Source organism: Scomber scombrus, chromosome 6 (assembly GCF_963691925.1).
Source record: "Scomber scombrus chromosome 6, fScoSco1.1, whole genome shotgun sequence".
In the NCBI taxonomy this organism is placed as follows: Eukaryota; Metazoa; Chordata; class Actinopteri; order Scombriformes; family Scombridae; genus Scomber; species Scomber scombrus.
Window position 1 is genome coordinate 28,237,794 of NC_084975.1, and position 24,256 is coordinate 28,262,049.

Below are 24,256 nucleotides of genomic sequence, written 5' to 3' on the forward strand. Positions count from 1 at the left end.
TGCATTGTAGCAGAGTGCATTATCCTGCTGAGAGAGGCCACTGCTATCAGGGAACACCGTTGACATGAAGAGGTGTACTAAGTCTGCAACAATGTTTCGGTAGGTGAATCCCAACCCGTGACAGGAGCCATTGTAACGGGATAATGTTATTCTCTTCACCTGACATTGGTTTTCATGTTGTGGCGGATGGGTGTATATAACACAACACACATCTACACACAGGCCCCCAACATTACCTTAGCAATTCAACACCCTCAGGGGCAATGTTACACCCCCCCATTATAACATTGTGTTCAAACAAAGAAAAAAAAAGACACAAATTGACCTTTAACCTTTCTCATCCTTGGAAAAAAAAGCTTTAATGTTGTAACTCACACTAGACAATAACGTCCAGTAATATGAGATCAATAGTTCTTAGTCTGTATCAATATACTGTATTAACAAGTTATAATCTATTATTACCAGGTCTGATGGCCCAGAAGTAACATTTAAGAGCTCTTTTTTAAAGAAAAGTAGTAGTATTAGTAGATATTTGACAGTACAAATTGATTGTGAGCATGTAAGGCAGTGAAGGAGAAAAATCACAAGTCAAAAAAAACGATTTAAAGATTTGACACAACTCACGCGTGAACTGTGCAAAAGAAATAAAAGACATCACAGTGTACAATCAGTGAGTCACTTCTTCAGTGTTGTAATGGATCTCTTATAAAACAGTCACACTTGGACACAAATCACATCTGAATAGCAAAGACTACACACACACACACACACACACACACGCACGCACGCACAGACTCACACCCCTAAACAAGCACTCTGGTCACTTCATGTTGGTGAAAGCAATTAGCAGACACACCTTCTGTATCAGCATCAGCCTACGTGAGCCTCTGAGTGATGTGTGATCCTAATGTTTATCAAGCTCTGCATCATCCCTACTTTATACAAATGAATCAGTGAATTCTGCAGGTGTGGTGCTTTTTTTTTTACTTCGTTGGGGAGGTCAGTATGAGGAATGCGAAAGTCCAATCAGGTTTTCGCCAACATGGGAGGAGCGGCATAGTTGGCAAGACGTAGCGGTGATGATGAATGTGATGATCCTGGACCCTGTTTCACAGAATCTCTTTTACAATAAAACTACTTTTTGTATAAAATGTGTCTATATGGGTGAAATGTTAAAAAATCATCCTCACTGTTATTTTCAAGCGTTGTAATTTGTGGTGTGGAATCCATTCCAATGGTTCCACAAAGTTTACCTGAAAACACACCAAAGGGCGCTATAAAACCTGCTAAAATGTTTACAGGTAGTCTGCTACACTGATATGAACTTGCTATTTAAATCAGAAAATCAAATAGCGCCTCTGCTCACAACCACGAGTCAAATCTTCCTCCAAATTATAAAATATACTCACATATTTTATGCTCAAGTCACGTTCAATGTGCTTGCCAAACACCCAATGCAAACACACATGTCACGGCTCAGCCTCGGCAAATATGTGCACACCTCCGCACATCACTTGCACATACATTTATCAATACGGAGTAAAGAAAATACATACGCGCATTCACACGGCATTGCATAATAATCTGATAAAGCAAATCATACCGACTGCACAACACACGAGCTCGTTCTCCATGGAGCCGACAGCGGAAACAGACATGTGAATAGTATCTGCAATCACATGGCTCATATCAACCCATTAGAACAGCACATGAACAGAGCAACAAACACACAGTATTGGGTCATTTTAACATAACCTGCAGTTATGTCAAAGAGGAAGGGATATTTTACTCAAGACAGAGATTTCTTATAATCTAATCTAATCTTTTTATAACCACAACTGCCAATCAGAGGCAGCACTGCAGCTACTGTTGTCAGTGATAAACTGTACAGTGCGTAGCTTAAACTCATATTTTCAAAAATACATCATCCAAATAAAAGTTTGGAATCCTGTATTGGCTTATAACATGCTATCACAGACCCCCGTTTATCAACACGATGAGTACATGAGAGGTGAGGCAAGAACATGGCCTGTATTGTGGAGACCAGGCAGCCATGATGGATAAAGTGGCGAAAAGCAGTGAATAATGTTAATTAATTTGGCTCACCAATTTTACAATTGTTGCATCCCTAATTAACAGTAAAAGCTAGCTGTCGTGAAACAATTGGTCATTTATAGTTGGTAAATTTGCCTATGCGTTTGTTTGTGTGTGTGTGTGTGTGTGTGTGTGTGTGTGTGTGTGTGTGTGTGTGTGTGTGTGTGTGTGTGTGTGTGTGTGTGTGTGTTTGTGTGTGTGTGTGTGTGTGTGTGTGTGTGTGCATGTGTGCTAAAATGCATTACTTGCAAAAGGGAGTAATGTGTCAGCAGGTTCTGGGAAGAGGAACATAAAGTCTAAAAAGTAAAACAAAACCTAGTGATCTGAGTCTTGTCTTGTGGATAACTGAGTCAGATCAGGATGACATGAGTTCTTTTGTCGCAACTGTCAACACAGGTTATATTACTCAATACTCTGACAAGCATATTCATCTGCAGCTACTGTATTTGGTCACATGCGTGCAGTGGCAATGCTAGCACGATGATGTTTAGAAGATGTTAAGTTTACCATGCGCAGCTTAGCATCTTAGTTTAGTGTGTTAGCATGTAGTTAACTGCTAATTACCAGTAAACTCAATGTACACCTGAGGATGATGGTAATGCCGTTAGTTTTGCAGGTATTTAGTCATAAACCAAAGTATTGGACTGTATGAAAATTAGACCTGATGAATAGTTATAGAGAGATATATAGAGAGGTTAGAGATATTTACATAAAAAACAAAAATGTCCACCTGGCGCTAGAGGAAGCTCGCTAGGTTGGGTTTCACCAATGTCATTGGAATAATAATAATAATAATAATAATAATAATAATAATAATAATAATAATAATAATAATAATAAATACTTTATTTTTGGATAGCGACAGTGCACATTGATGAACAGCGATATTTAAACATCTCTGTAAACATGTCGGATTATAGCAAAGCTGCTAATTTGCATCCGTATTCCCTAGTGAATAAATAAAAAGAATACAAATAGAAGAAACAGCAAATAAATAGATAAAATACAAATAGAAGAGACAACACACACAGCACAATACACAATCAAAAGGATATCAGTTCCAGACAGGATACAACAATGTAATAAAAAGTAATGTTCAGTTAGTACCCAAAATCATTTCATACCAGCAATTAAAAGAGACAGCAACAATAACAGCATTGGCAAACACTTAGGGGGAAGTCAAATACACTCCAATGATCATCTATTGATCATTGAAGTTCCAATTTAGAGAAGTTATTTACCCTGATAAGATATTCAATGGAGGTGATTTCTGCTATTGACCAGGAACAACCAACCAATTCATAGTTATATGACTTATCTACCTTTAAACAACATAAAAAGTAGGGGTTTTTTTTAGAATAGCATGAACATTCTGATTGAATATTCTGAAATCACTGAAAATAAGGAAAAGCATAATAGGTCCCCGTAGACTATTACATAATCTGACAGATTGACAAAGATCACAGTTGATAATAATTCACTGTGTTCTACAACTGAGGTGGTCACTAGAAACTTGACACACTGCCAGAAACAGAGATTAATAACTACTCTAAACATATCTCAACGGTCGATAGATTTTATTGGTATGGAACCATACATCTATAATTGACCTGGAACAAAAAACAAACCACTTTTCCCGTCATGGGTGGCATACTTCTGAAACCATAACCTCTTCTCTAACTGTAGTTTGATCTAGACTTCAATCAGATCACTACAGTATGTGGTCATGTGGTCATGACAAGAGTCTAAAATGTAGACATGGTTTATATAGACTTGTAGACTGTCAGTATCCTTGCATGTTCATTGACACCTGCTGGACATTTTTTGTGTGTTGCAACCATGTGCTTTTGTTTGTTTTGGGTAATGACTCCGCCCTCACCTGTCATGCTTCCATGTGGTCATTGTCGGCCATTTTGTGCTCACCTGTACTCCGTTAACTCCTAATGATTAGGCCTACTTATTCTGTGCTCTGTCAGCCCCAGTTTGTCAGATTGTCCCAGTCTTTTGTTCTGAGCACATCTACCGTTGTTACCTGCTTTTCCTGTCTGCCAACCTGCTTGTTTGTACTCTGCCTGTGAACCTGGTTTTTGGATTTTGCCTGCCGATTTGGATTATCTGCCTGTTTGGACTGCTTATTTGGACCTGACCCTTGCCTGCCTCTAGACCACTCTTTGGACTGCCCTCTAGTTTGTCAGCTCTTTTCCTGTTTCAGTTTTGTGGCCAAGAGCCTGCATTTTTGTTGAGTTTTTTCACCGTTTGACGGGACATTCTTTGTTGGAGTTGTTTTTTTGACTTTTTCTGTTCAATTAAAAACTCTTGAATTTGGAACTTTCTGCATTTGGGTCCGAACTTTCTACAAAACCTGACATTACAATCTGACCAGATAATGGACCCAGCAGAAATAAGTAAGGTTCTTGATCGGCATGGAGCAACGCTGGGGAGACACCAGGCACAAATTGAGTTTGTTTCCAGGACGTTGGAGGCAGCTACAGCAAGTGTGACTGACCTTGCTGCTAGGGTGCAACAGCTCCAGTTAGCCTCCTCAGTACCACCTCCTCCAGCTGCTCCAGCCCGAGAACCTCGCCTGCCTCCACCTGAGACTTACTCAGGAGATCCAGGATCCTGTCAGTCATTCCTAGCTCAGTGTGAGCTGATTTTTGGACTACAGCCATTGACTTTTCCTTCCGATCGTTCTAAGGTTGCCTACGTCATCACCCAGTTGTCTGGAAGAGCTCGTGAGTGGGGAACGGCCATCTGGAGCAACCAGGTGGCGATCCAGGATGACTTCACTCAATTCACTGGTGAAATGAAGAAGGTCTTCGATCGCTCTAAACAGGGAAGGGAGGCTGCTCGTGAGATCCTTAACCTCCGTCAAGGCCGCAGGTCAGTGTCCGACTTTGCAATAGAATTCCGGACTCTGGCGTCCTCTACTGGTTGGAACCTGGAAGCTCTGTATGATACGTTTTTCAATGGACTTTCTGAAGGGATTAAGGATGAACTCATTCCCCGCGATTTGCCTTCATCTTTTGATGGCTTGGTGGATGTGGCTATCCGTGTGGATACTCGGCTAGGTCAGCTTCATCGGTTGAAGACAACCAGTAGTTCTCAGCGGACTGAGCTTCGTCGAGGGTCCAGTTCTCCTCTTCAGGTCCTTGAGGGGGGATCAAGGTCGTCCACTCCGGCTCCTCCAGAGTCAATGAAGATAGACCGGACTAGTCTTTCACCAGCTGAGAGACAGCGAAGGCTGGAGTCTCGTGCCTGTCTGTACTGTGGTCAGCGTGGCCATTTTGTTTCAACCTGTCCGGTAAAAGACAATGCTCACCAGTGAGGCGGGGAGTACTGGTGAGCGCAATTCCCTCAAGGATCTCCCCATCCCTTCGCACTGTTCTGCAAGCAACTGTGATGTGGAGGAGCCATCATCACACCACCTCCGTCCTCATTGACTCTGGAGCTGAAGAGAGCTTCATTGACGTATCACTGGCCACCAGATGGGGAGTTCCAGTAACCACCCTGCAAGTGCCATTGACTGCCTCAGCGCTAAACGGGACCTGTTTCGCCAAGGTAACCCATATCTCATCCCCAGTGAGTTTGATGCTCTCTGGTAATCACACTGAGGAGATTGCTCTTTATGTTATTGATTCACCACAGATTCCCATAGTTCTTGGTCACCCTTGGTTAGTCAAACACAACCCGCACATTGATTGGGAGAAGAATTCTATTTTGGGCTGGAGCCCATTCTGTCATTCCCAGTGTCTGAGGTCTGCCCTTAACCGGTTCCCTGTTTTTCCTGAGCTACCTGAGGAGTTTCCAGACCTGTCAAGAGTTCCGGAGGAATACCTAGACCTGAGACCCGTCTTCAGCAAGTCCAGGGCAACTTCTCTACCACCTCATCGTCCATATGATTGCTCTATAGAGTTGCTTCCTGGAGCTTGTCCGCCTCGAGGTCGTCTGTACTCTCTGGCGCCCCCTGAGAGAATGGCCATGAACAAGTACATTGAGGACTCCCTAGCAGCAGGTATTATCCGTCCCTCGTCCTCTCCAGCAGGGGCAGGGTTTTTCTTTGTGGACAAGAAGGATAGATCATTAAGACCTTGCATTGATTACCGGGGCCTCAATGATATTACGGTTAAGAACAGATATCCTCTTCCCTTGATGTCCTCAGCCTTTGAACTGTTACAGGGTGCCACAGTGTTTTCTAAATTGGACCTTCGTAATGCCTATCATTTGGTGAGAATCAGGGAGGGAGATGAGTGGAAGACGGCATTTAATACACCCACAGGGCACTACGAATACCTTGTAATGCCGTTTGGACTGACCAACGCCCCAGCTGTGTTCCAGACTTTGGTCAATGATGTACTGCGGGATATGGTAAACAAATTTGTTTTTGTTTATTTGGACGATATTCTGATTTTTTCCAAGTCCCTTCGTGACCATGTCCATCATGTCCGATTAGTTCTTCAGCGGTTACTAGAGAACCAACTTTATGTAAAGGCTGAGAAATGTGAGTTCCATCAACGCTCCACATCGTTTTTGGGCTTTGTCGTCTCTGAAGGTGGTGTTGGGATGGACTCCTCTAAGATCAAGGCAGTCATTGATTGGCCTACCCCTCAGTCCCGCAAGGATCTGCAGAAGTTTCTGGGTTTTGCAAATTTTTACAGACGGTTCATTCGTAACTATAGTTCTCTTGCCTCTCCTCTAACTGCTCTGACATCCTCCTCTGTCAGGTTTTTCTGGTCGGAAGTGGCGGAGAAGGCGTTCCAACAACTGAAGAAGCGTTTCACCTCTTCTCCCATTCTGGTTATGCCAGATCCTTCGTGTCAGTTCATTGTTGAGGTGGATGCCTCTGAGGTAGGGGCTGGAGCTGTCCTGTCCCAGAGGTCCAAGGAGGACAGTAAGCTGCACCCATGTGCCTTTTTCTCCCACAAGTTAACGCCTGCTGAGAGAAACTACGATGTCGGGGACCGGGAACTTCTGGCGGTCAAACTCGCTCTGGAGGAGTGGCGTCATTGGCTAGAGGGCGCTGAGGTTCCTTTTCTTGTGTGGACGGACCATAGGAACCTGGAGTATTTGAAGTCAGCCAAACGACTCAACGCACGCCAGGCCAGGTGGTCTCTTTTTTTTAGTCGGTTCAATTTTACCTTGTCTTTCCGTCCTGGGTCCAAGAATGTTAAACCTGACTCTCTTTCTCGACAGTTTAGTGCTCCAGATGCTGCCCCTGCCCCTAACACCATTTTGCCTTCTCACTGTTTAGTGGGTGCAGTTTCTTGGCATATAGTCTCTGTGGTTCGCAGTGCCCAGCAACAGGAGGCTTGCCCAGCTGGTTGCCCCCCTAACCGCCTGTTTGTCCCCAGTTCTGTCCGTCCTCAGGTTTTGGAGTGGGGTCACTGCTCCCGACTGACCTGCCATGCCGGGGTTAGGAGGACTATGGCATTTCTCCGTCAACAGTTTTGGTGGCCCCGAATGGTTGCAGATGTCCAAGCCTTCATTGCTGCCTGTCAGATTTGCGCCCAAAACAAGAGCTCAAATCAGCCACCTGTCGGACTCCTCCAGCCGCTCCCGGTACCAAGACGACCATGGTCCCACATAGCCTTGGATTTTGTGACTGGCCTCCCGCCTTCTGATGGTAACTCTGCTGTCCTGACTATTGTTGATCGGTTCTCCAAGTGTGTGCACTTTGTCCCTCTGCCTAAACTCCCTTCTGCCAAGGAGACAGCTTCTCTCATGGTTAACCATGTCTTTAGGATCCATGGAATGCCTTTTGACATGGTGTCTGACCGAGGTCCTCAATTTGTGTCCTCGTTTTGGAAGGAGTTCTGTAGGCTTATTGGAGCCACCGCCAGCCTCTCTTCAGGATTCCATCCTCAGACCAACGGCCAGACAGAGCGGGCCAACCAGGATCTTGAAAGGGTTCTTAGGTGCCTGGCGTCCCAGAACCCCACATCCTGGAGTCGGCATTTGGCATGGGCTGAGTATGCCCACAATTCTCTCCCTGTTGCATCTACGGGTCTCTCCCCTTTTCAATGTTGCCTTGGCTACCAACCACCTCTCTTTTCTTCCCAGGAACTTGAGGCATCGGTTCCATCGGTCCAGGCGTTTGTCCGGCGGTGCAAGGCGACGTGGAGACGTGCTCGAGCCTCTCTGTTGCGTTCGGGTGCCCAGGTCAAGCGGTTGGCAGACCGCCGAAGGGTCAAGGCCCCCCACTACAGGAGCGGTCAGAGGGTTTGGCTCTCTACCAAGGACCTACCTCTCCGAGTGGACTCACGTAAGCTGGCTCCCCGCTTCATTGGGCCCTATGTCATCGAACGGGTCTTGGGCAGATCTGCAGTCCGGTTGCGCCTGCCCCTCTCACTTCGCCGAGTCCATCCCACCTTCCATGTGTCCCGGGTCAAACCTGTCTGTCACAGTCCTCTGTCTCCCCCGGCTGTGCCCCGCCCTCCCCCCCGGCTCGTTGATGGGGGTCCTGTCTACACTGTCGAGAAGCTGATGGATGTTCGCCGGCGTGGGCGTGGTCTCCAGTTTTTGGTTGACTGGAAAGGGTATGGGCCAGAGGAGCGGATGTGGGTTCCCGCCCGCCACATTGTGGATAAGACACTCATTAGAGACTTTCGCCAGCAACACCCACGCCATCCTGCCTTGACGCCGAGAGGCGTTCGTTGAGGGGGGGGTAGTGTCAGTATCCTTGCATGTTCATTGACACCTGCTGGACATTTTTTGTGTGTTGCAACCATGTGCTTTTGTTTGTTTTGGGTAATGACTCCGCCCTCACCTGTCATGCTTCCATGTGGTCATTGTCGGCCATTTTGTGCTCACCTGTACTCCGTTAACTCCTAATGATTAGGCCTACTTATTCTGTGCTCTGTCAGCCCCAGTTTGTCAGATTGTCCCAGTCTTTTGTTCTGAGCACATCTACCGTTGTTACCTGCTTTTCCTGTCTGCCAACCTGCTTGTTTGTACTCTGCCTGTGAACCTGGTTTTTGGATTTTGCCTGCCGATTTGGATTATCTGCCTGTTTGGACTGCTTATTTGGACCTGACCCTTGCCTGCCTCTAGACCACTCTTTGGACTGCCCTCTAGTTTGTCAGCTCTTTTCCTGTTTCAGTTTTGTGGCCAAGAGCCTGCATTTTTGTTGAGTTTTTTCACCGTTTGACGGGACATTCTTTGTTGGAGTTGTTTTTTTGACTTTTTCTGTTCAATTAAAAACTCTTGAATTTGGAACTTTCTGCATTTGGGTCCGAACTTTCTACAAAACCTGACAGTAGACCTCAGATAGCCTCAAACTAAAAAGCCACAAGTAACAACACCACAAACACTAAACATATCTGACAGTCAATGTTCTCTACAGTTGAGCTGACATGATAGTGCTCATCCCCTTGTCTTCATTGATCTTAGAAACAGAAGTTGATGGAGAAGAGAGCTTTTCAGATAGCTTTTTTAACCAGCGAGGAACAGCAGCCAAGCAGACTGTTGCTTATAGCAAGACTTAACATTAAATATTGACTGACATACAGTTCACACACACATAAAACTTCACAAATTACAGTCTCAACTAGAAATACTGCCATGTGTATGTATGCCACTGACAACCAGTCAAGTTGTAGTTCACATCTTTGTCTTTCCAGACTCATAAAATATTTGTAGTGAAGCCTAAGTATTTTCCTTGTATGCGTTTTCATGGTTGACCAATAAAGCTGCTTCTGATAGAACACAAAGTTGTGGCCATGACAGCAGACGTCGCTTTAGACATGGATGTCCCTGCAACGAAGCTATACATTCTAAAACATGGATGCTTCACACACATCTTCAACCTGACAGCAAAGAGGATCTAAACAATCACCACAGTTTTAAGGTGGGCGCCAAAGATTATTGTCACCAATTCACTATCTGACCAAATGTGAAATATTGTCACTATCTGCCCTTCTTTTCCTGAGTTTTTTTGGTGGGGTTTTAAACAGAAAAGCATTTTTATTCACACAGTGAAGTTTACCTTTCACCTTTTGGGTATAAAATGTCATCACTTCAACATTACATCCTATTGGTGTGAAACTATGTTATAATCAGCATGTGAATTCTTGAGTCATGGCAAAAAACATGTTTTGTGAGGTCAGTGACCTTTGAACTTTGAACACCAAATTCTGATAAGTTCATCACTGAGTCCAAAGTAGACGTTTGTGCCTGACTTCCAGCAGGTCCTGATATGGTGTTCACAAGAATGGGACAGACTGACAGACATGCACATGGACAACCTGAAAACATAGTGCCTCCAGGCATGGCTGTGGCCTGCACAGAGACATAAAAATGACAGTCAAGTTAATTTGATACCTCTCTCTCAGAGCACGATGGAGCATTTATTATGTGCATTTTTAAATCGTTGATATTCATGTTCAATCTATTATGGTTTCCATTCTTTTTTAGCTAAATTCATCATTGTGTGCTGTAATAATAATGTAAACGTATAGATATGTATCCTCCTATTGCTACTGCAGTCAAAATTCAGGTGTGGAAACTCAAGTAAAGGCTCCCATGGCAACATATCAACTGTGTGTACTGTTTCCAAGGGATGTGAAGAAGTAACCCCCACAACCCTTCCCTCTCTGACTCCCGCTGCTCTCCATCTCACCGTCTGTCACATTTCTTTTAGTCCAACTTCCACACTGCTGTCAGCTCCGTCTCAGTCCTCTGCTGTGCATGACACATTTTCTACGTTTTACTCCCTCAATGTAAAGCCAGAAAACTAAAGAAATAATGAATGCCAAACAAACTGAGTTGTTAAGCAAACACTGAAAGCAGGAGGGAGTTCACTAACTAATTGTTGGCCTTTATGTGTGTTTCTGCAGATCTAGGAGTGCCTGTGTACACTCTTTAGTCCTGAGCTGAAACAATGGGTCTCTAGCTACCTGGTATGCCTGTGCTGTTGATATAACTATCATCTAACATCAGCCCATTGTCATGTCATGAATTACACCTATTGACGGAACACTATTAAAGACCTTTTATACATTTCTGGCTTGTAATATAGTGTGATTAAAACCACAACATTCATCTCCAATATACATCATAAATCTAAAAAATATTTTTGAAAGACAAACACTGATTAAATATTTTCTAGAACTGTCGCAATAACTGCAACATGTACCGCACTACAGACAAGCTAACCGCAGTGAATGGCAAGCAACCGCCACAAATGTTCACAATTTATTTTCTTTTTATAATGCCGCTCTGCATTTTTATATAAGATATCCTGCCCGCCACCTGCAGCATTACACACACTGAGTTCCCGCTTGTAGAACTTCGGGGAGTATTGCGGGAGCCTCCCCTAGCTAGCATCGAAGCTAACTAGCTAGCATCCAAGCTAACAAGCTAGCACTGGGCTGCTGGCGACCTGACCAGTGGTCAGTGCTGATGCTCGGTAGCTAAAAACACACCTGTATGAATATTTTGTCTCGGTTATATGTTTATGTTTTGTTATGTTCCCTACCACAATACAATTTGAAGTGTTTTCTTGGTTTGCTGCTGTTGAGTCACCTTAAATCGTTAACCCTCCCTGCAACAGCCCTAGTCATAACTCTTTGTGTGTCATATTTGCTGCTTAGGTAGATTATTGACTCAGAATTGCCCAATCAAAAAAAAAAATCATGAGCTCCCCCTCCTATCACACAGCTTACAAGTTACCATATTTTATTAATTTTGTTGATGTTACACATTAATCCATGTATTGCAGTTGAACCGAAACACTTTAAATTCAGAGGACATTTCAAATATGGCTTGTTAAAAGAGGACAGGGTAAATGAATAATCTTATTTTACAGGGGAGAACAAGGTCAAGGAGAAAGGCAATGAGGAGTGGGGGGGGGAAATAAACTACACTGGGCTTCTCTGTCACAGGAGGAGGATTAGAAATATAAAAGAATGTGAGACAAAAAACAAAGGAGATGGTTTAGGGTTGGGCAGCGATGTGGCCTGGTACCATCACAACACAGAAACTATAGTCAGCTTCCATGGGGAGAAGGGGAGGAGGAGGAGGAGGAGGAGGAGGAGGGTGTGGGTAGATGAATTAATGAATGGGGTGAAGATGAATAAATGAGATTTGAGTTTGGCTGCAAAACACGTCACTCTAATATAACTTATATAAACAGGATGGACAACACAGCGTGCGATACAAAGCACCAACAGGCGACTCTGAGGTGAAATAAAAATAATTAATTAATAACACATTATTTTAATCCCCCAGAAAACACTGTGTCGACTCTCTCTTTTGGGTGTGTGTGTGTGTTTCATTGTTATATTCTACAACTGTAAATTTTATGACTGCATTTTATGACTGGTGATAGGAAGAGTGTTGCAACTGAACATGGAGGAACTGTGTGTAGGGAAAAGGTTAAGTTGGTGTTGCCCTTGCGGTAACCTCTATACAGTAGTGTGTAAGTACACCTGGTCATGGTTTGTGCATTCAAGATTTCATGAGGACTAACTTGCATAAAAAGAGGCCTGACCTGAAGGGGACCTGAGCCCATTCAGACCCGACCCGAATAGACCTGAATATAACAGACACAATCCAAATTGCGGTGGAACAGAAAGAGAACACAGACCATGACCAACCAAAAGACCATGTTCAGGACAAGTAAGGATCCCTCCTGGATTTTAGTTAACAAGTAAGAGCAAACATATGACTGATCATCAAAGGAAGCCGCTCTTCAGGTGACCTCAGTGCTACAAAATGCTTTCATAACCTCTCCGGTCTCCGGTTACACAGCAGAGGAGAAGGACCGTTCAGTCAGTCGGTCACCTGGAGGAGCAGCTTATTACAACCTCCTTCCTCTACTGGCATCACTCAGAGATCTGAGTGAAACAAATATGTCTTATTTATTCATTCTGGCTTTGTTCTTTAATCATTTGGGATCAAGTTGCTCCAAACTTGTGGATTCAGGATGTGGATCCTGGCTTCAGTTTCACTTGTTTCGACTTTCTAATTTGCCCCTCTTCTATTACGTCTGTCAGGTCCGATCACAGTGCGCTAAAAAAATATCCAAGTATCGAGAGAGAGAGTGTGTGTTTTGTTTTGTGATGAGATGGTTGGTGATTTTGGATCCAAAATAACACACATATCAGATGTTGGGGAAGGTCAAGAGGGTTACACCAGGAAAAAACTGACAATTACAGCTAACTGGCTTCTTCTTCTGAGAATAATATTGTTATTTCCTCATGTAAAATGATACCTGCTGTGACACATATGTGTGCCTGTTTACGTGCGTATGCGTGTTTGTATTGGTGTGTCACGAGCAAGTAGTACGCATGGATGCAAACAGCAGGGTTGAAGTTCAGTGACATAGCGAGAAGTTCAAGAACACAGGGGGGAGCTCTGAATTCTGTCCTCACTCACACATGTTCGGTGTTTTATTGAGAGCCTCTCAATAAAACACTGATGGCAGTGGAGACAGCCAAATACACCAGAGACAGCCATTCAAATGTATAATAGCTCAATGAGTAGGGTTTAAAAAAACAAAAACAAGAAGCTAAATCAATAGTAGCACAGTCATGACGATGACATCAGTGTCAGCAGGAAGGTCACATGATGTGTGTGTGAGGGTTGAACGCTCCCATTGCTCACTAGATGAGGGAGAGACACACACACACACACACAAACACACACACCATGTTTCCATCACTTCAGGGGACATTGCATTGACTTACATTCATTTACTGGACACTTATCCTAACCGTAACCATAACCACTACATGCCTAATCTTAACCCTTATCCTAAACTTAACATAACCCTAAACTTATATTAACTTTAAATCAAGTCTTCACCCTAAAATAAATCATTTACCTTAAGGGGACTTGCTTTTTGTCCCCATAAGACAGGCGAGTCCCCATAACATAACTGTGTGAACAGATTTAAGTCCCCACAACATTAGGAATACTTAGCACACACACACACACACACACACACACACACACACTTACTCATTAGTATCTAATTAAACAAACCATTCTACCCCTCCCAAATCAGCCAACCCCACACAGCTGGATTAAATAAAGCCTATCCATCTGTTGTCGCGAGTGTGCGCAGGTTTGTTTATGGGTCAGGGAAACGAGAGCGGAGAAAGGGACATGGTATTATTTCAATGTTTCGTCACACGGATAACACACATAAGTCACAGGTTCTGCGTTCAAGCATTTTCTGTACTACAATTTAAGCAGCGCCTCAATAAATACAACTATGTGGGTTGCTAGTGTTATATCATACATGGTTACCATGCCGGTAGAGGGTGTTGACAGTGGAGACAGTACGGATAAAGTGGAATAAGAGGTTCAGTGATGATTACCTTTTCGGTAATGGTACAATTTAGATTTTGCTCTAACAGCCACATTATGTCTCACATTATGACAAGGTGAATACAATATTGTATAGCTCAGTAATCATCTACTTCTCAGGAGCTAAAATCTGCCTTAGGGTAGCTCCTCCCTACTTGACGTGTATAATCGATCTGTCACACAGCCTCTTACTGTAAAATACACCCTCTTCTTCATGTTGTTTCCTCTTCATCATCAGAGGAATCCAAGCAGCCAGACCGTCTAGACGGACAATTTTACATCCTGCTCAAATGTGTGTACGCAGTTTAGGATGGGGACAGAGCACAATACATGAGGACAGAAAGGCTGTGTGTGTGTGTGTGTGTGTGTGTGTGTGTGTGTGTGTGTGTGTGTGTGTGTGTGTGTGTGTGTGTGTGTGTGTGTGTAATAACAATGTCACTCGACTCCCTTTAACTAAAATAACCTGTCAAACCAGAATGACCAGGACTCAAGATATCTCTCTCTCTCTCTCTCTCTCTCTCTCTCTCTCTCTCTCTCTCTCTCTCTCTCTCTCTCTCTCTCTCTCTCTCTCTCTCTCTCTCTCTCTCTCTCTCTCTCTCTCTCTCTCTCTCTCTCTCTCTCTCTCTCTCTCTCTCTCTCTCTCTCTCTCTCTCTCTCTCTCTCTCTCTCAGAATCAGAAGCTCTGTGTAGCTAGCCAGTTTGTGCCAATGGTGTCATGTTACAGACAGCAACTAGTGAGCTAAGCGCCATATAAACGCTACACCATGCTGCTATGTTCTGAATACATTGTTCTTTCATGAATAGATTACAGCTTGTATCATCTTTGCATCAGACACAAGTCAGAACAAATTAAAGACTCTCTGCACTGGGTGATTTTCGGCTGATAATCATGAGAGAAACGTGGTAAAAACTGAGGACTTGTCACACATCCCAGATCACAGATTTGGTGACTACAGAATAGAAATTTGGGGTCACAAATTTATATTCTGTATATATATATACCATCTTTAAATCAAGTTTAAAAAGAACAATGCTACATTTATTAGACCCGTATCACACAATGTGCCATGTAAAGTAAACTACCTCCAGGCAAACAGAAGTGTTGGTGACATCAGTGGCAGCTTTTATTTACACTCACATCAGTCTATAACTAATCCACCATTTTGGTGTGTGTGGTATAATATGACACTGAGCGAGCGGAAATAAGGGAAGGCAAGCTGGCGGAGTGTTAAGAACAAAAGTCAGCATGTCGTTCTCCAGGTACACACACACACACATCTGATATTTTCACCCACATTTAAGTAGCTGCCAATTCTCATCATGTACCATCACATCATCACAGAGGTGTCTGATCAGGAGAGCACATGCTACTCCCCGAAAGTCAAATATTCAACCAGCGGCTAAGTTGCACTGTATGCAGGGTCGGGTGATATAGCTGAAAAATGTATCACCATAAAATCTTTCATTTCAGTTGATATAATTATCAAACTGTTTTAATGAAGACCAGAAAAAAAAAGCAGGTAACAGATTTTATTTTGTAGTTTAAAATGATTGGCTGTTTGCGTGCCACTTATAGCATGCTTCATTATCGAGGGATATGATAGGCTGTTTATGGACCAGGGAAAGGAACACAATCAGGGTTTGTTCATGTGACTGAACTTTGCATATTCTTTATATGATTCCATGGCAGCTTACATCTAATGCACGTATTGATGATGTGTCTATCGGAAGGACATGTAACTGACCTTTAACCCCCCCCTTAGGTCTAATTGTATGCAAAATATCCACAACAGAAAAACACTGGTCTTCAGGCTCCTTCAGGCTGGCTTTCTCTCCATCTCCTCCTCCCTCCTCTTCTGGGTGTGTCTGAAAAGCTTGTCTGTTTCTCTCACACCTTCAAACGGTTTGTTTTTCTTGTGTGTGTATTCCCCCCCCCCCCCTGGGCTATGAGCCAACGAATCCCATCCACAATTACTGTATACACACACACACACACACACACACACACACACACACACACACACACACACACACACACACCAAGACCTGTACATATGTAAAGATGACAAGATGGCCAGATACTACAAGAAGGAACAAATGAAAGAAAGCAGATTAACCTGTGGGACATTTTAGTCTCGGTTGCGTTATTTTCAGGATCACTTCTCATTCTGACCTCTTAAAAAAATACTTTAAAAAAAAAAAATATATATATATATACCCGTCGTCAACTATTACTTGACACTCAATCTATCCTTTAACAGCAGTTTTAACCTAAACACTATTTTGTTATTTTCAATTTAGCTTAATTATCTTCTTTTTTTTGCCAAACAGATGCTCCTGTTTGGTTAAAAAAAAAAGAGAAAATAATACAGAAGGTAGTTTAGTTTTTAATTACAGATCACAACAGACTAATGAGGATGCACAATGATGCCAGGAAATAAATAATGATTAAAGAAAACAAAAATCAAGTGAGCATCTCAGGACTTCCGAATGTTGGCTTAAATGTCCTGTGAGACGTTTGCTCAAATCAATTGCACCTTCATAAGCATACGCTCCATCTCCATCCCCTCTGACTGTGTCCATCCAGTCCCCCATACCCCCCCACCCCCCACCCTCTCACCTCGCCCTCTCTCTTTTCCCAGGTGTTACCGTGGCGACAAGGGGAGCCACCTGAGGCCTGCACCTGAGCGATAATTGCCGTGTCGGCAGTCTCTATGGTAGCAGTAAACAATGCGGCGGGTAATGTGTCACCACGGTGATAAGACTCGGAGCGGCTCTTCAGAGTTGTAAAAGACGAATGCTGGACACACAGAATGACCTAAACATCTGCCAGACACTGTGCTGTTTATGTTCTTTGATGTGATTGGCTCATCCGTAGTGAAAAGTCTATCCTGGCATTCAAGGACTAAGCCTTAAATAAATAACCTGATTTTATGACTCTGGTCAACTGCCAAAAGCAAAAAGTACCGACATTTGAAGCCTGACAGGTGTTAACGTTGAACTCCTTAACACTGTACTGCAACACCCACCATCCCTCCTCACTCAACCCCTCGGCCCCCCCCCCCTTTTTCCTCCCCCGTGCCCTTTGGTGAAAGACAATCACATCATTGAGCAGAGAGAGATCCATGCAGATGAAAGTCCACATTCCAGAGCTCCACCAGCCTGACCAGCATGCCCTCCAGCATTTCAACCATAAAACTTATCAACACCCACTGTGACCTCCGTGCTCTACTCTGCGTTCTTATCTACACATTTCGACTTTCTTTCTTTCTTTACACTTTCTATATCTTCGCCGGGCGTCACGCTCATCTTCTCTCGTATGATATTCGAAACCATTCTACTTTTTTTCCCCCTCCTCTATCAGACTGCTTCCCTTCACCTCCATCTGCTCCCATGTCTGCCGAGCTCTTCCATACCCTCTCCGTTGTTCATTTATTCATTCATTCATTCATACACACACTCGCTCATTAGTGATTCCGCTCTCTTAACAATAGGTGCACTATCTTCCTGACGTCACGACCATGCAGTTACATTCTCCTGCACATCGGGGCATAAATCTGCCCGTCTCGGCACTTGGCTCCGTTGAATATGTTTACATTCTAAGTCCAGCTAATGAAAGAGGCAGTGTGGCAAGAGAGCGAAACGACAATGAAAAGAATGCGTCAAGGGCCGTCGAGCAGTCGATTTCCACATCCTACAGTATATATATAACCCACGGCGGCTCGATTCCTTCGAGACAATGAGACAGGAGCAAAGCTCAAACAAAGGTGCAGTCATGATTGACACACTGATTAAGGGGGCAGGCAGTTCTGTCTTTACGCAACCTCACACACACATAGAGACACACCGTAACACACCATTACTGATACTAGTGGTCAAGGCTAAGTTTATTGGGAGGCTGCGCATGAATTTCTTCTTTACACCAATATTGACAAAACACTTCAAATAATAGCGATATTGTACAATAGATTAAAATGTTAGTATGATGTGATCAGCATTTTTTTAAGCTTGGTCTATAACAGGGACGATAGCTTATCTTGACTTATCTCGACTAGCTTATCTCGATGATAGACTTATCTCGTGTTTTCAAATCTAGAAGTGAATTTCTAAATTTGTATCAGTGCTGCTCAGTGCTAGTAGGTAAACATAAAAATGAGTCAAGTGCATCATGAAACTTTCAGCTAAGCAGCATTTCAAAAGGCGAAATGTTTTCTGACCCAAAATAACTCCCTCTGCGCATGATTAGAACTAGAACTAATCATTATTGTCACTACTGATACATTTTTTTCTTAAATAATGTATTTATTAATTATTAATTTGGGCTACATTTCCATTAATACTTGTTTTAGTTCATCACAAATGGGAGTGAGTCTGTGCCTTTTGGGGAAAAAAAGGGAGTTTCTGTTTGCTGATGGCTTCAGAGATCAGTGTACTGATTTATAGATGATATACAGAAATACTATCAAGCAGGTGTGCAAACTCCACACAGAAGGGCCCAGCTGGCCCGTGGATTCAAACCCAGAACCTTCTTTCTATGAAGCGGCAGTACTAACCACTGCACCACCGTTAGAATGATTAATATTAGTATTAGAATGCTTGAAGCCAGAGGTGATCATCATATTGCACATTTTGTCTGACCAACATGCCAAAACTGGATCATTTACAGAACACATTGTCCAGTTGTACACACTATGGACTCCAACACTGTGAAGACTTTGCTTTGATTTTTCTATTGAGCAAGTTTGACTTTCACTTTTCTACTTTCTTTGTGTGTTAAACCACAGTGGCTTTCCCAATCCTTAATCTATTTTTTCCCAAAGACAGACTTCAAATGCACAATTTCCTCCACACCAGCTTTATTTTGAAAAGCCCAAAGAGAAACGAACAGAAGGTTCATAAGTGACAGAGAGACTCAAAATGAGTGAGGATTTATGTTTCATGTTCATTATGGAAAAGCATTTTTAAACGCTGGTTCTGAATGGAGGAAATCAGCATCTATTACAAACCAGTTTATATTGTTGACGGTATAAACAGCAACCCTGTTTGATTGTAAACCTGGTCCCAAACGCACACACACGCCCACACACGCCCACACACACGCACACACACACACACACACACACACACACACACACACACACACACACACACACACACACACACACACACACATTTGGGTAATTTGGCATCTGAGATTCTGTTCAGGGGATAAAATGAGGAAATAAAGGACACAAAAAAGCCAGTTACTAAAGAGTAGGAGGGGAGACACCATCTCTGTGATCTCCGGTTTAATCTCCTGCTGCTTGTTCTATGAGTAAATTCAAACACTGGTACAGCAGGCTCCCCTGAGAAACAGAAAAGTGCAGCCTGTATACATCTGCTTCGCTGAGGTTAACCCTCTGAGTAACGAGGGTGCTACACCATTGCAGTATATCCTACTCTGGTAATGGCACCTGTTGCCTCAGGAGAACCACATCAGACTTGGCTTGACAAAATACAGTCTACACAAGTGACATGTGAAGCAGCAGAAAGTAGGATTTTAAAGTGTTGCCCATTTAAAATTAAAATAAAAAATGAGTCTTAGGTTTTTTAAACACTAGAGTTGATGAATCAAACACTATTTTGACCATGTTCTTATGGTTTAAGTTATTTTTCAAGAAGAAAAAACACACCAAATATTCTCCAGTTCCAGCTTCTCCAAATTGTTTGGTTTTGGAACATTAATTGGAGAAATTAGACAACTAGAAACACAATTTCAGGACATTGTAAAGGGCAGTTTCACTGTTTTATGACATTCAATGGGCAGAGAATTCCTGGTAATCAAGGTAACAATCAGTAGATGAATCAATAACTAAAACTGGGGCCGGTGTCAATACCGATATTAGAGCGCAAAACAAATTCCGATATTGATATATCAGCTGATAATCTTATATAAACAGAAAATGCACATGAACACACATTTTTTGCAGTGATCCCTCAAATGTGGTTATCAAACACTTAAGATTAAGATGTGTAATGAAGGCATTATATTTTACAGTTTAACTATAAACTGTATAAAATGACATCAGTGCACTGAAACAGTAAACTTCACTGTGAATTTAATATAAATAACTATAAATTTAAAAAAAATAAAAATAAAGAATAAGAAAAAAGGATGAAATATGAAAAAAACCCTGATATATCTTTGATAGGCCAACATTCGGTCTATAATATCAGCTGATTGATGTATCAGTTGGACTAAGTTGGACTATGTTTGTGTAACATGTACAGAAACATAATACTATCTATTCATGTGTTACATATTAAACAGCCATAAACTGAGAGACAGTTGAACTGACAGGAAGTGAGAGTGTAGAGAGAGCAAATGTGTGCCATAAAAAAAGAAAAAAACACAACAACAATATTGATACGATATCATTACCAACCTTATCATAGTATTGATGAATGATTTTCATATGAGTCAATGATTCAACGGTTCATCTGCTTCAGTTATTGACCTATATGTCCAACGACGTATAAAATACTATTTAATGCCTTTAAAGTTACACTGTGTGATTTAAAGTCATCAGGCCAGTGATTAAAGAACAAAAACACACGGTAGTTTTGTCATTAGCAGTTAGACCAAGGTGCTCTATTTGAGAAAGTGAGAGGAATAAATACCAGCCATACCTTGACAGCACATTATTGCAGAGGTGATGAACCTTTTAATGAACTTGAATGTCTTGTGACTCAATCAGCAGGTTGAAATCAGTCTCATGACCTCCATGTCACCAGAGATTCACACCCAGCAACTGTTCACTGCTACGTTCCTCAGTAGGACCGTATGTGCATCAACTCAGCATCATCAGTTACATCATTTCTTCAGCAATATCACACAGAGAGTATTTTTACTATACCTCAGCTACTCCCTGAGGTAAATGTGTGATGGAGTGGAAAACATGGAGCGCAGATAAGAAAAACTACTAATGTCCCAAGACTGTTTACAGCCTGTGTGACTGTGTGTGAAAATGTGTCCAAACTTCTGCTTCACCCATGACACACTTATTCACACATTCTCCACCCGACCTACGTTAAACACAAGTTTCATATCTGTCCGAAAATCTCTTTTTTTTTTTTTTACAGATATGACCTATCGATGACGTGAAGCATAACAAAAGGAGGATAAGAATTTCAGCTGCTGTAATTGTGTAAACTTATACACTTAACAAAAGAGAGCACACACACACGCGCATGCACACACACACATGCGTGCGCACACACACACACACACAAACACATGCGTGGGCCAGCCATGTAAATGTCAACTCTGTTGTTAAGAGATTCATGCGAAGTCTTCTGTTTCTCCCTCCTCACATTTACAGGGAAACACACACACACAGGGACACACAGCATTAATTTGTGTGTGAATTCACCCGGCAACAAGTGATGAAAGGTTTCCGGTTCTTTCAAATTGGCCGTGTTTGTAGTTCCTTCTATCCCCAGTGGGACAAGACAAACCAGTTTCTTTCTCTCCCACACACACACACACAACTCTTGAATCATTCATTAACACCGCTGGTCCCACCCCCCACCCCCCACACAGGTCTACCATATCACCTGTACACCCCCTTGCTGCCCCGCTCCTCTCTGAACACACAAGAAATCTCCTCATTCCTTCCTTTATAAATCAATACAGTCCAAGAGAAGAGGAAGAGCAGAGAGTTCTTTCCATCTGCACGTCAAAGAAACGCCCAGCGAAGTCAAATGAAAGAAAAAACAAACACCCGCCACTCACAAAACCACAAGTATCAGCTTTCTGCCGCTTCAAAACCACTAAGTGTTTGGCAAAGTCAGTGTGTCTGATATCAAAAGCAGCTAATTAAAAACGCCAACACCTGCTCAGCAGCCAAAATATGTAATGACAGATATGATATAAGCTCAGTGAGGGATATTTACAGCTCGGAGCAGAACATATCTACTATGATTTGACTCATTTTTAAAAGGCGTCAGTGACATTCGAACACAGGCACGCGTATGGGAATGTTTACCAAAATGACGTCTATGTCAAACATGACAGAAACATCCAGACCAAACGTGTGTATTTTTGTTTGACTGCATAATAATGGAAAACCACTCTCGCCCCGTAGAGGCGGCAGCCCTGCATGAGGGCGACACTGTCTCCGCAAGGGTCAACAACTTTATCATTACGCAATATAGGCAACTGCCAGGGGCCCAAATAAAAGGACCCCAAACAGCTATAGATTCTAATGTTTAGATGTGATACACACAAAAGGCGCCCGAAGCACTTTTAAAAACATACAACTGTATATTTTTACACTGCAGATTTAGATTTTACCCAGAAAATTGAACAATTAAAACGTGATGTATTATTATTGATTAAACTATCCAGCATTATAGAAGAATATAAAGCTCCACCTTTACAAATTAACTACATTTATTTATATATTTGTGCTGATAAACTCTCCTTGACTCTTCACATTTAAGTCAATATTTGAATGCAAGTCTTAAGTTTCTTCTACTACTGCCAAAACAGAGTGTCAGTACAAGACTAAGTTTGCCTGAGGTCCCCAAATTACTAAAATAGATTTACATTTACATAGTTATACTGTTTAACATTATACAGGCTACTAGTTTTTATAAACTTTCTGATGCAGAAAGAAAAACAACACGTAGGCTGCCAAAATTAAATGACTAAATATGGATACGTCCATTTCAGAAAGTTTTGGCAGATAAGGCAGCTTTATATAAATCAAAGTATTTCTAAGCCTAAAAAAATAGTGCCCCAGATTATAAAATCTACTCATTCTAAAATGATTTGACACGAGGTATATTAATATATGTGCCATTTTCCTTTTGAGTACAATATCTAACTATTGTCCTCTGATTTAACAAGGAAACATCTCAGATATTACATAATGATATTAGTTGTTGGTATAATGCATTGGATTCATATGTAGATAAGAAGTCAGAATTGCAAAAAATGCCCCACATCACCCTCATCCACCTTACATATTTTATGCTATGTAAATATTCAAGTGGGAGAAGGATTACAAAATTGATAAACCTTTAATTACTGTGTGTAGTTTTGGTAACATTTAACACTCAGTAACTACATCCAGCAGTAGAGACATAGCAACATGTATTTCTCCAGGTGTTTGTGTGAATGTGAGGGCAGTGATGTGGGACAGGTGTCCTGGACTCTACCTGTGCCTCATCGCTGTCTCTGTCTCTGTCTCTGTCCAGATCCCCGATGTAGTACTGCTCCATCCACCGCCGGGCGTTCTCTGAGTGCCGGTGCGGGGGTCCCTCCATCTCCTGGCTCACATCCTTACCCGACTTGCGAAGTATCAGAGCTTCCCCTCCCGGGTGCATCCGCAAGAAAGCGGTCACGTCGTAAACCCTGGTCCCCAGCAGCACCCAGCAGGACTCCTTGGTGCAGTGGCGGGCCACCTCCCTCTCTGTGAAGAACCGGGGGGATGTGGATGGAGACATCCTGACAGTGGAGATGCAGAGCGTCCACCTGAATGAAAAAAAAATGAATACAGGGAGGGGAACAGAGAGAGATACCTCCTCGGAGGGCCGTCGACCTTACTGCTGCCTACACCAAGAGTTCAACTTCACAAATGACAGCAAGCCAGGAGAGGCGGGGTCTGTGAGGCGTTCAAACGCTCGGAAAGGATGCTATGCAAGATGTTAATGCAAGTCTCAACAGTTAACATGGGTTTCAAAATGTGAGTGTGCTTCACTAGAGGGTTTGTACTTATATGATACTCAAGCGTTTGCAGTTTTCTAACACTATTTTCACTTTAAATCTCAAGAGAAACGAGTGTACAATTTTACCCGATTCCAA

General features: G+C 42.6%; 1 protein-coding gene across 1 annotated transcript in view; it reads right to left on the bottom strand.

Moving 5' to 3' along the window:
• LOC133981689 (fatty acid 2-hydroxylase-like) overlaps window positions 1-24,018 on the bottom strand; it is a 35,232-nt gene extending 11,214 nt beyond the window's left edge. Inside the window, exon 1 of the mRNA XM_062420508.1 lies at window positions 23,611-24,018. Coding sequence (XP_062276492.1) covers window positions 23,611-23,898 — 288 coding nt within the window. The 5' untranslated portion in view covers window positions 23,899-24,018. The remainder of the gene's footprint in view (window positions 1-23,610) is intronic.
• Window positions 24,019-24,256: the final 238 nt, after the last annotated feature.